Source organism: Dysidea avara, chromosome 3, assembly GCF_963678975.1.
Source record: "Dysidea avara chromosome 3, odDysAvar1.4, whole genome shotgun sequence".
Lineage (NCBI taxonomy): Eukaryota > Metazoa > Porifera > Demospongiae > Dictyoceratida > Dysideidae > Dysidea > Dysidea avara.
In genome coordinates, this window is record NC_089274.1 from 49475866 (window position 1) to 49489548 (window position 13683).

Here is a 13683-nt window from a genome sequence, read left to right on the forward strand (position 1 = left end):
TGCCATAAAGGTATTATTATACGTGAGGCTAGTTTCTGGTCAATATTGTTTTTTGTGAGAAAATACACACCTCCATGATCCCTAATATACAGTTACTATCGTACTGTATCACAGCTGAAAACAAAGTGTAATGGCTACTTTCATTTTTTCATAGTTGGGGCTTCTGTTCAGATGAAACCATTAAGTTTGGTGTTTTTGATGCAGTATGTATGCGTGCCATTGTGTGGGTTCACCAGTCATAATTATTGTATTTATTAATTTTAAAATGAAGTAGGGATCCAAGCAATAAAAAGCGAAACAAGAGATGAATGATGGTATTACAGCTTAGCTCGGTGGGATAATCCCTACATTGGAATGTTATAGCAATGATTTTGTTCTATGCTTTTCCTACTGAGCTATGCTGTAATACCATCATTCATCTCTTGTTTCACTACTTTTTATCACTTGGATCCCTTTATTTTAAATACAGTTATACATGTGTGACTGTTCTATTAGGGCGACTGCTGTATTAGAGTATCTTGAGTCAGCCTTTCACCTACCGGAGGGTGTGTCACTATTTCATATTTTTGTGCTAGTATTATGAATACAGCTATACCAATAATAACAGGGTGTGATTGAGTAAATAGATTGCTAAGAGGTGTGGTCTTGGTGTTTGATCAGTATTAAAAGATCACATTAATAGGCGTGGTCTTGAACCTATCGTGAAGTTATAGGTATCTACCAAGTGTAAACACTTAAATAAGTTTGTGACATCTAAATATGCTGCTCGTTGATAGGAAAATTGATACCTCAATATGGTTCATTGCATGAAAAAGGACGAAGACCAGCCTGACTGAAGATAAAAGGAAAGACAAGGCACAGAGGGCACACTCTCATCAGAACCCCAAAAGGCACAAGTTTCTTTTTGTGGTTTAAAATGGTAGCTGTGCGATGGCCTCCAGCTTTACGACTGTGGTCAGGCAAGGCAGACAAAAGTTTTAGTGATTTAAAAAAAAATCTATATATTCAGTTGCCTGTAAGTGTTGTAATGCTACATTTGATGTTAGATGGACTAGTGTTATTCTGTAAGGTGATTTGTCACGTAAGATGTTTCTAGAATAATTTTAAAGGCAGCATTTTAGGCGGCATGCATCACTTTTGGGGGGATCCCTACTTAACTTAAAAGTAGTACTGTTTGATAAACAACCATTATTGTCAAAGATCGCATATCCAATGAAAATTAATTGTGCATTTTTCTTTGTATTGCTGTATGCATGGAAATTTTCACAGTATGATGTAATTTTCACGGTTTTTGTGGTTAACACAGCAACCGTGAAAATAAAATCCATGAAAATTTCACAATGTGCAACAATGACCAGAACTTTAATTACTATCATTAGCTGCATTCATGGGCTGCCCCAGTTGGAAAGAGGGTGAATTGTGAGAGGGAATATAAAATAAATTTTGAGACACCTCATTTGTGGTATAGCGCTTCAAAACTAGCTGATGCTTCAGCTCTCTGTACATTGTTAAAAAAATTTCATCACCTGACAAAACTGTAACACGTTACTCATGAAAATTCTTGCAGCTTATATTTCTAGAAATATGGTATGTTAAAAAAAGTAAACAAACAAGTACAATGAAAATTTAAGTGTTCAAAGATAAAAAATAAATAAAAACTAGTGAAACGTATGAGGGATGCTGGTATTTTAACTGGTTGAGCAAGCTACAGGTAGTGGAGGAACCACATGTGAGTTATTTAGGGACCATAAAAACAAAAACTAGTACCTCTACAAATTTTGTGACGTCACTGACAACACTATACAGGTTTACATCGAGGATTGCTTGGCTGACCGATTGTGGACAGATCTGGAATCAAGCAAGCTGCTAGTTGACAATATCAATACTCTCTTCCAGCCATCCGCTGCTTCCCAGGAGCAAGGAGGTGAGGGTATGGCTGGTGGTTCAACTTCAGGAGCTCCACCCACCCAGACCAGTAAATCAGTGCCTGAGGGCGAGACAGCTGCAACTCCTGCAGTTCCTAAGAGTGATCCTGGACATATCCCATTGGATAGTATCAAAGTGGAACAAAGGTAATTTCTGTATAAAGTAAAGGAACTGGGACCAACCAACAGTGTCCTGATTATCAAGGTGTCCTGATTATTAAGGGGTCCTGATTATTAAGGGGTCCTGATTATTAAGGGGTCCTGATTATTAAGGGGTCCTGATTATCAAGGTGTCCTGATTATCAAGGTGTCCTGATTATGAAGGGGTCCTGATTATCAAGGTGTCCTGATTATTAAGGGGTCCTGATTATCAAGGTGTCCTGATTATTAAGGGGTCCTGATTATCAAGGTGTCCTGATTATCAAGGTGTCCTGATTATCAAGGTGTCCTGATTATCTAGGTGTCCTGATTATCAAGGTGTCCTGATTATCAAGGTGTCCTGATTATCAAGGTGTCCTGATTATCAAGGTGTCCTGATTATCAAGGGGTCCTGATTATCAAGGTGTCCTGATCATCAAGGTGTCCTGATTATCAAGGTGTCCTGATTATCAAGGTGTCCTGATCATCAAGGTGTCCTGATTATCTAGGTGTCCTGATTATCAAGGTGTCCTGATTATCAAGGTGTCCTGATTATCAAGGTGTCCTGATTATCAAGGTGTCCTGATTATCAAGGGGTCCTGATTATCAAGGTGTCCTGATCATCAAGGTGTCCTGATCATCAAGGTGTCGTGATCATCAAGGTGTCCTGATCATCAAGGTGTCCTGATCATCAAGGTGTCGTGATCATCAAGGTGTCCTGATTATCAAGGTGTCCTGATTATCAAGGTGTCCTGATTATCAAGGTGTCCTGATTATTAAGGGGTCCTGATTATCAAGGTGTCCTGATTATCAAGGTGTCCTGATTATCAAGGTGTCCTGATTATTAAGGGGTCCTGATTATCAAGGTGTCCTGATTATCAAGGTGTCCTGATTATCAAGGTGTCCTGATTATTAAGGGATCCTGATTATCAAGGTGTCCTGATTATTAAGGGATCCTGATTATCAAGGTGTCCTGATTATTAAGGGGTCCTGATTATCAAGGTGTCCTGATTATCAAGGTGTCCTGATTATTAAGGGGTCCTGATTATCAAGGTGTCCTGATTATCAAGGTGTCCTGATTATTAAGGGATCCTGATTATCAAGGTGTCCTGATTATTAAGGGATCCTGATTATCAAGGTGTCCTGATTATTAAGGGGTCCTGATTATTAAGGGGTCCTGATTATCAAGGTGTCCTGATTATCAAGGTGTCCTGATTATTAAGGGATCCTGATTATGAAGGTGTCCTGATTATCAAGGTGTCCTGATTATCAAGGTGTCCTGATTATTAAGGGGTCCTGATTATCAAGGTGTCCTGATTATCAAGGTGTCCTGATTATTAAGGGATCCTGATTATTAAGGGGTCCTGATTATCAAGGTGTCCTGATTATCAAGGTGTCCTGATTATTAAGGGGTCCTGATTATCAAGGTGTCCTGATTTTCCAGGTCAGTTTATGTACTAAGGGATACTTTGGAACCTTAACTAAGTGTCTGGATTATGTAGGTGTCTTCAAGTGTCCACATTAATAGGTTCCAGGCAGTGTACTCTTTCTGATGCAAAGCATGTATCCTAGTTAAGCATACACCATGATAAGCTTCTCCTATTAGGTGGTCACAGTCTTCCAAGGCCTCCCTCAAGAACTATGTTGTGCAGACCGTTTCCGAGCAGTTGAGCAGCCGATTACAAGTGGATACCGTGTCTCGTAGTCTGCTGAGATTCCTCACTGTTGCTATCGGTTATCCCGAACTGCGCTTACAAGCTGCACAAAGAATAGAGACATGGATGCCGAACCCCAAGGTGTCCATTTGTGTGTAGTCTAGTGTTAGTCTTGTGATAATATATCTGTATGAATAGAACTAATGACATATTGATAAAAACGTAATTTCTGTTAGAGCAGTATGCCTACTTAAAGTGAAAACAATTTCAGTATATGATTTTTGCAACCCAAACCATTGAAGTTATATCAAAAGCTTGTACTATATGTATGGTATATTGTATGTATGGTATTGGATTGCTATAATTCACTTGTGCCATTTCTCTTGTGCAGCTCACTCGACTGTGTCAGGATTTACTGTATGCAGTTGCCAGTAACTGCACCACACAGACACCCGAGGACACGAAGGTCATTGAGTATATAGTCGGGTTGAAACTAAAGACTAAACAGTTGGTCAACCATCACTTTGTCTGTGTGAGGTAGGATTGGGATTCCCCCATTACAGTACAGTCACACTCTCTAATCTGACCCAGCACAGTTCAAAATAACGGGTGGCCATTGGCCATTTTCCATACAATTTAGGCAAAACTGGTTGGCAGACACATATACTGTACATTACTACAGCAGTACTCAGTAAATGACATGGCAATAATGGACACTCAATTACCAACTCTTATTTTGAATTCTGCCTGGTACACCTCTCTAATCTGACTACACTGTTTGCTGCACTATTAAAACTACAAGACACCAACTCTTTGTCATTGTTTTGGCACTGACATCAGGTTATGTCAAGAGTTTCAGTGTAGTACATTTCTGGATGAAGAGAGATAAAGGAAATAGACTCTAATATGTGTATATGTAATGTGTAATTGCATGGAGCATGTGTGGAACATGCGCATACACCTCCATGATGTCATATTGCAGGGAGATGATTGGCTGTCACCCAGGAAACCTGGAGGTAGCTCTAAGAACAGTGGTCCACAATGAACTAGGACAGAACAGGAGTCCAACTAACATGCACTTGTTGGCCATGTTGATGCATAGCAGACCAGACGCTGCCCCTAAGGTATAGCACCTGGTGGGTCTGGGATATTTTCCTACATTCATTGTTGACTCCCTGACATACTGTAATGTGGTAGCCATCAACCACTTTGTGAACATCAGGTTGAATGATCCCAGCTAGACTGTGTGGCTTCTGATGCACTTTCCTAACTTGCAAGTGAAGCCACTACCGGCTGGTCTGGCTGGGACTACATTCAACTGTATGAGTGTTAAAATTCAGACCAATCCCTGTATGTCAATATCCATTAATAGGGATGGTTTCTTTCAGCAAGCAATGACAGCCAAATTTTATTGAGTTTTGTCTTTCATTAGTGTGTGGTTCATAAATTTACAAGAGATTGTGTTATTTCATTGTAGCTATTGGGAACAGTGTTTCAGGAGTTCCTTGCAAACAGGTGAGCCACACCCTCTCCTTCCTACTATACTAGTATTGCTAGCCAGTCAGTTTATGTTAGAGATGCTCTGTTGTAACCTTCACCAGTGTTTTGTTGGAATGCTATTTCATTTTCTTCTGTCAGAAATATTGTGTATCCTTAGCAACAATTGTTCTATCTCAAGGAGTGTTGTGTCATTACATGTGCTAACTGCATTGAATTGCTTTGCCTGTGTTAACTGAAAACTGACAAAGGTTACCAGTCCTATGCCCATTCTACACAACAGGCTAGCTTGTGAGACTAACATTCATTTACAGGGATGACTACCTCCGAGCCCTGAGGGCATTCCTGCGAGAGTTGATCCGTCAGGTAAAAGGTGACTTCAACTTTGTTGTGTTCAACCAAGCATTGATGCAAGCTCGGGAGGACGCTCTCTTCACTCGGCTGGAGCCTCAACATAAGGTAACAACTGATAGTATACCCAGCTTTGTGCTAGAATAACAATTATACCATTTGTATATTATATTTTGACAGTAAAGTTTTTGCAAAAGTCGTCAGTTTTTATTAGTTCTATTATCAAGGTTTTCATTATATCTAAATGGGAAGATTTTGGCAATAAATTTAATTTTCACTCTCGTATGTACATTGTCTGGTGAACAAGTATCAGATGTCTCAATAATAGTATACATGTCATTCTGTTTCCATAGGAGCGTATGGCATTAGCGCTAGCAGACCTCATAGCCTTCTCATGTATGTTAACGGCAAACCTACCAATCAGAGAAGCCGTATCATTGTACAACAAGGGAGACAAATCAGGTGAGCACACAGCCATGCCCACCTGCAGACATGTTAGCCACACCCCTCCCTGTAGTGAGTGGGCAGCTATTAGAGTTTAACCAGACACTGGGACAGATAGAAAGGGAAGCAGTATTGTGGGTTCAGACGATCATCCCTAACATGTACCAACTTCAACCAACTGAATATAAACTATGGTAAGATGTAGTGATACCATATATGGTAAGATGTAGTGATACCTTATATGATAAGATGTAGTGATACCATATATGGTAAGATGTAGTAATACCATGCGACTGAAACTATGCCAGAAGAAATAATTGATGAATCTATGTAGGTTTTATCATGTTTGTGCCAGAAACGAGGCCAAGTACATTTGAAAGAAGATACCACCCAATCCAAGTAAATGCTTGTGCACATACACCAAACATTGAAATAGGTTGCCAAGCAGCTTTAGTTTGAGACTACAAAAAGGAAGTACAAATGTGCTCTTTACAATACTTCAGTACAGTTACCTGTGTTGTCAGCTTAGATATGTTATACTGAAATGAGTGTATTTCTTGTCTGTGGTACACATAACATGGTACATATGTTTGTATTTGCAGCCTTCGTAGAGTTCTATTCTTGGAGCCAGCTGAGTCTTATGTAATGAAGGACAATTGGCCGCCAGAGGGTGACAGAGGGTTAGTGATTGTGGTATAACTAGTGATTGTGGTACAACTAGTGATTGTGGTACAACTAGTGATTGTGGTATAACTAGTGATTGTGGTATAACTAGTGATTGTGGTACAACTAGTGATTGTGGTATAACTAGTGATTGTGGTACAACTAGTGATTGTGGTATAACTAGTGATTGTGGTACAACTAGTGATTGTGGTACAACTAGTGATTGTGGTACAACTAGTGATTATGATATAACTAGTGATTGTGGTATAACTAGTGATTGTGGTATAACTAGTGATTGTGGTATTACTAGTGATTGTGGTATTACTAGTGATTGTGGTATTACTAGTGATTGTGGTATTACTAGTGATTGTGGTATTATTAGTGATTGTGGTACAACTAGTGATTGCGGTATAACTAGTGATTGTGGTATAACTAGTGATTGTGGTATAACTAGTGATTGTGGTATAACTAGTGATTGTGGTATAACTAGTGATTGTGGTATAACTAGTGATTGTGGTACAACTAGTGATTGTGGTATAACTAGTGATTGTGGTACAACTAGTGATTGTGGTATAACTAGTGATTGTGGTATAACTAGTGATTGTGGTATTACTAGTGATTGTGGTATTACTAGTGATTGTGGTATAACTAGTGATTGTGGTATAACTAGTGATTGTGGTATAACTAGTGATTGTGGTATAACTAGTGATTGTGGTATAACTAGTGATTGTGGTATAACTAGTGATTGTGGTATAACTAGTGATTGTGGTATAACTAGTGATTGTGGTATAACTAGTGATTGTGGTATAACTAGTGATTGTGGCATAACTAGTGATTGTGGCATAACTAGTGATTGTGGTATAACTAGTGATTGTGGTATAACTAGTGATTGTGGTATAACTAGTGATTGTGGTATAACTAGTGATTGTGGTATAACTAGTGATTGTGGTATAACTAGTGATTGTGGTACAACTAGTGATTGTGGTATAACTAGTGATTGTGGTATAACTAGTGATTGTGGCATAACTAGTGATTGTGGTATAACTAGTGATTGTGGTATAACTAGTGATTGTGGTACAACTAGTGATTGTGGTATAACTAGTGATTGTGGTATAACTAGTGATTGTGGTATTTTATTGTGCTTCATTGTAGTCAGCTGCTACAGCTGATGAGGGAGTCATGTCTGCAAGAGGACTCATTGATGCGTGTCCTGATAATTGGCCTCACTAAGGAGTTACCGCTATCACCTTTTGATGCCATGGATATTGCTGATAAACTGGTTGCTAGGGCAGCCAATGCTCACTCTAGCGGTATGTATGTGTGTATGTCCAGTAATCAATTTATGCTTAAGTACAAGAGCTTCTTTTGCAAGATTTGCAACCAACACAATAAATACCACTTAATTGTCATGCAGCTCTACTGGTGTGTACCATATATACCCGTATTAAAGCCGGGCTCACATGGGCTCAAATAAAAGCCAGGCACTGCTATAGTTAACGCTTGAGCCCGTTTGAACACCAGGGTGCTAAAACTGTGTACTGAAATAAATGCCTGGTAATAAATACCGGGTATGTGTTTATAATACTACACAAATTAATGTACTAGTTATTGTATCTAACTAATTTGACTTTTGAAAAATTTATTGAGCAAGCTACAGAGCTTCTTAACGTTCTTAGTAGAACTGATGAATACGCAAGCCCACTCCTTCCTTCTGTGGCCAATGATTCTACACGAGATGCTGTTGTGACATAAGAAATGAAAACAAACTTATTATGTTAACGTGCCCAACAATGTATCCTCAGCTGGCTACAGGGTATTCATCATGGTCATTGTCATCTTCCTGCTCTACTTCCAATGTTTCCCAGTAAAGAACCCATATACTGTAGTTTTGTACACGTGATGGCCTCGAACTACGCTATCAATTTCGTAAGTACTTCTGCTAGCACCTACCATTCTTGTTGATTCCATGGTACACTGGTACCAGAAATTAAGAAATGAATACCTTGGTCCAAATAAACGCTGGACTCACCCGGGTCAAATAGAAAGTAAGTGCCCGGGGCTTCTATATGGTATATGGTAGGTATTTTGTATTGAGTTTGTACAATTGTATTAACTGCACCTGTTGGTATTAAGCATATTGTCATTTCAGCAGATGTCTTCTCCTTTTTAATTTCAACTTTTATACTTTATCTCACTGAGTGAACCCCAGTGTTATCAGTGTACCCCAGTGTTATCAGTGTACCCCAGTGTTATCAGTGAACCCCACTGTTATCAGTGAACCCCAGTGTTATCAGTGAACCCCAGTGTTATCAGTGAACCCCAGTGTTATCAGTGAGCCCCAGTGTTATCAGTGAACCCCAGTGTTATCAGTGAGCCCCAGTGTTATCAGTGAACCCCAGTGTTATCAGTGAACCCCAGTGTTATCAGTGAACCCCAGTGTTATCAGTGAACCCCAGTGTTATCAGTGAACCCCAGTGTTATCAGTGAACCCCAGTGTTATCAGTGTACCCCAGTGTTATCAGTGAACCCCAGTGTTATCAGTGAACCCCAGTGTTATCAGTGAACCCCAGTGTTATCAGTGAACCCCAGTGTTATCAGTGAACCCGAGTGTTATCAGTGAACCCCAGTGTTATCAGTGAACCCCAGTGTTATCAGTGTACCCCAGTGTTATCAGTGAACCCCAGTGTTATCAGTGTACCCCAGTGTTATCAGTGAACCCCAGTGTTATCAGTGAACCCCAGTGTTATCAGTGAACCCCAGTGTTATCAGTGAACCCCAGTGTTATCAGTGAACCCCAGTGTTATCAGTGAACCCCAGTGTTATCAGTGAACCCCAGTGTTATCAGTGAGCCCCAGTGTTATCAGTGAGCCCCAGTGTTATCAGTGAACCCAGTGTTATCAGTGAACCCCAGTGTTATCAGTGAACCCCAGTGTTATCAGTGAACCCCAGTGTTATCAGTGAACCCCAGTGTTATCAGTGAACCCCAGTGTTATCAGTGTACCCCAGTGTTATCAGTGAACCCCAGTGTTATCAGTGAACCCCAGTGTTATCAGTGAGCCCCAGTGTTATCAGTGACCCAGTGTTATCAGTGTACCCCAGTGTTATCAGTGAACCCCAGTGTTATCAGTGAACCCCAGTGTTATCAGTGAACCCCAGTGTTATCAGTGAACCCCAGTGTTATCAGTGAACCCCAGTGTTATCAGTGTACCCCAGTGTTATCAGTGAACCCCAGTGTTATCAGTGTACCCCAGTGTTATCAGTGAACCCCAGTGTTATCAGTGAACCCCAGTGTTATCAGTGGACCCCAGTGTTGTCAGTGAACCCCAGTGTTATCAGACAATGACATAAGCATTCAAATGACTGAGCTTTATTCAGAGTGTCAAAGTGTCACACTGGGTGATCACTACCATGCAGCTAGACAAAGTAGCTCTGCTGAGTTAGTTATGATCCAGTTCCCAGTTCGTGACATTATAGCAACCGCTAATGATATTGTTTATCTCTTTCCCACAGGGTAGCTATATTGTAATCATTCATCTTTAGCTTTTATCCGTACTGCAATTTTTTAAAATAATAATTTTAATATTTTTGGCTATGATATACATGCGTGACTGTTCTATATCTTACAATATTGAACGTGACTGTTGTATTAGGGTGACTGTTGTATTAGGGTGACTGTTGTATTAGGGTGACTGCTTTATTATACTATCTCAAGTGGTCCTTGCATATAAGTGATGTTTAAGAGGCATGGTGTTTTCATGTCTTGTTATTTTGCAATGCTACCAATAAGAGATGTATCAATCCTTATGAGTGCAGCTAAATCATTAAGGAGTGTGTCCCTCGATTGTTATTGGTCCAGCTCAGGTCCTGTCATGTAGATACAGTGTCTACCAGAACATGAAACAGCGCGAGCGCTTTAAATAATTTGTAGCATCTAAATACGGAAGGTGTTGGTAATACCTTAATCCAGTTTCTTTTCATGAAGAAGATGGTGACTAGCATGATTGAAGATTAAAAGAATGGCAAGGAAAAGAGGGCAGACCATTGAAGTCCCAAAAGGCACGTGCCACTGGTGAGTTTGAGAGTTGTGGTGACGCTGTGTATTAACCTCTAGCCTTGTGACTGTGGTCAGGGAGGGTTGAGATTTAAGAGAAATTTAGTATTGGTTCATGTATAGGGTTTTGTTTTATATTTGAGGTGTGTAAATGTACCTTTTGCCACTTATGATATTGTTTTTAGAGGTGGTATTTTAGTGGGCATCATTCGGTATTAGGGCGATCCCTAATTAAACAGTATATTTACTGTTTGATACAAAATAGTCTGTGTTGGAATTTTGGTCTGGCCATCAGTCCCAGCGTTCTCAGGAAAATATCTTGCAAAGTTTCCAACTTTCTTGCAAGAAAAGATGTGTTTTCAAGGCAATATTCTTGTTTAGCAAGATCCTTACTTGTAAGAATTTGTACAAGATTTCTTGCAAGCACCACTGCTATGCAAGAAATAGAACATTTTTCTGTGCAAATTTCTTGTGAAATTGTAAGGTTCTTTCTTGCAAGAACTGTGCAGATCTTTGCAAGTCTTACAAGTTTATACGGTGAAAACCCAATAACTTCTGACTCTATCGTTCTACCTCAGAGTAATCCTTGCTGCTTGCCAGTTTTTTTACCCTTGTATGCCACATGTGATACCACTTCACCAACTCCACACAAAGACAAATCACCTAGACACTGCTGCTTTGTAAAATCATCCATCACTGTACCATAGAGTCTGGTTGATAAGTGCACGTACAGGTATATGTGACCGTCAGCAAAAACCCTACTTGTTCACACAAGCGTGCATATTGAGAAAAACAATTTTTTTAAATCGTAAAATTATGCATGCTACAAAGAAAAAGTATGCAAGTTTTTGTCAGGCCATTACTCGGAGAAGGAAGACTCAAATCAATTAAAAACATGCACCATCTTATTCACCTGCTCATGGAGATTTCGAAAATCTTTGTTTTGTTTCTGTAGCCCTAACAGTATGCATTTGTTTATGATGCGGTAAATGTAAACAAGATCATCGTCATTTCTTCAAATAAACCACCTTCATACTCATATGCGTAAGTGACTACAAGGCTAACACTATACCTTGATTGATTTGCTAATCCGTGGTGAACATCATAAGCCAAATCCCAACATTGTATACTGATGCTAATGGAAGTTATGGCTGTGAATGTAAGCGCCTGTAATTTATTTTTCAGTATAGTCGCTGTACCAATCGATTGTCTTGCTCTGCCTACTGTCTAACGTTATAATTCCAAAACTACTCACAACAGAAGTTGGTGGTCCATTCCTTAGATACTGCAGGGAAAAAATTCGGAGGTTGTGCAAACAAGTCAGGTTTTTCCTGAGATGGTCAGATATATTAAGTGCATACATGTTTCTAGTCTTTAATCATTGTTGATAGTGTACATGGCCAATAATAATTCACCATGCTTGCCAAAAAAGCTTTTGTTGTGTGGAATTTATTCTCTGCACAAAGTATTTCCACAGAAACTAGACTCCATATAGGTGGTGACTGCATATCACACTACCCCAAAAGAATTCGAATCCATAAACTATAGTTAACAGACACCGGGTGTCATGCATAAACACTCGTGATGAGGTTCTTTATTAGGTGCATGTGCTTAGCAACTATGTGTTAATTTTTTGAGAGGTTTATTAAACGGACATGCCTATCAACCAGTAGTCTGTATATAGTAAATGTGTCTCCGTTGTAGCTACAAAGTTAAATTTCTAAAGAATTCAGACAAAATCTTGTGCACACACTAACAAGAACTCAAGCAGGAACTTATATCCGTCTCACACTGGTAGTCTCACACTGGTAGTCTCACACTGGTAGTCTCACACTGGTAGTCTCACACTGGTAGTCTCACACTGGTAGTCTCACACTGGTAGTTATATCCTGTATACTTGTATGTTGTTATATGTACTTGACCTTGGCTCTGTCTTGGTCTCTTGTAATAACAATGATATCCCCCTTGTAACTGTATGACTTTGTTTGGATAACTTGAAGCTGCCACAGTTAAACTAGAATACTCACTAACTGAACAGGCTATATTGTAGAGGAAGTAAGTACCGTATAGCCTAAATATTTCAAAGGGGAAAATTTTTGCTGATTTCATGGTTTTGGGGTTACCAGCGAAAATTTTATCCTTAAAATATTTAGATGTCATACATTTTGGGAGTATTTACAAATCAGTAAAAAAAATATTTTTAGCAATATTGCTCAACCTCAAAAAATTTGCCCCTCAAAATATTGGTAGTTGAAGTGGTAGCAAGTGTACTGCTCCGGTTGTGAAAAATGGTATCCCTTTTATACTCCCCTTGAAATAATTATTGAAGCTGCTGTACATGTGTTCTATCTTCAGACCTGCCAAGACTGCCATCCATCAAGAGGTTGGAGTTGATTGATGCAATATTTGATGTCTGTCTCTATCATGCTCCCGACAATATTGCTCTACCTGCTGGCTATACTCCCCCTAACCTAGCCATCTCTAAACTCTACTGGAAGGGATGGCTCCTTCTACTGGTCATTGCTTCATTCAACCCCAGCACTGTCGGTAAGGGGTGTTTAATATGATTGGTGCTTATTGTATGATATTCATCAACTTTTTATACTATCAAAATTTCTTGTTGAACGGTAGCTTGTCTACACCCTTAACTGTATTAGCAGTAGTGTTATATCATCAAGTTAATAAAATCCCCTCTGCAGGTGCCCGTTGCTGGGAGAAGTACCCTACTTTGTGTGGGCTAATGGAGATGATCATGACTGGGTTAGTTGGCATGGTAACTTATTGCAATTAGTGCCCACCCGTACATAGCACCTATGTCTACCCACCAACCATGACATTGATGAACACTGAAGATGATACCATGGAAACGGCTGAGGATGCCATGATGCGGGAACTACAGGTGTGCACTAAATAGGATGTATCATGTGGTATCATATCCTATAGAGTACTCCCTCCCCTT

At 39.6% G+C, this 13683-nt stretch overlaps 1 protein-coding gene across 2 annotated transcripts in view; it reads left to right on the forward strand.

Annotated features, from left to right (window-relative positions):
* The window catches only part of LOC136251457 (integrator complex subunit 1-like), a 32907-nt gene that overhangs the window by 3220 nt on the left and 16004 nt on the right, over positions 1-13683 (forward strand). For both annotated transcript variants that reach the window (XM_066043908.1, XM_066043907.1), the window contains exons 6-18: positions 1807-2072; positions 3670-3859; positions 4110-4255; positions 4701-4842; positions 5196-5233; positions 5530-5674; positions 5920-6028; positions 6084-6204; positions 6613-6690; positions 7826-7983; positions 13080-13271; positions 13424-13484; positions 13533-13623. In XM_066043908.1, coding sequence (XP_065899980.1) covers positions 1807-2072; positions 3670-3859; positions 4110-4255; positions 4701-4842; positions 5196-5233; positions 5530-5674; positions 5920-6028; positions 6084-6204; positions 6613-6690; positions 7826-7983; positions 13080-13271; positions 13424-13484; positions 13533-13623 — 1737 coding nt within the window. The remainder of the gene's footprint in view (positions 1-1806; positions 2073-3669; positions 3860-4109; positions 4256-4700; positions 4843-5195; positions 5234-5529; positions 5675-5919; positions 6029-6083; positions 6205-6612; positions 6691-7825; positions 7984-13079; positions 13272-13423; positions 13485-13532; positions 13624-13683) is intronic.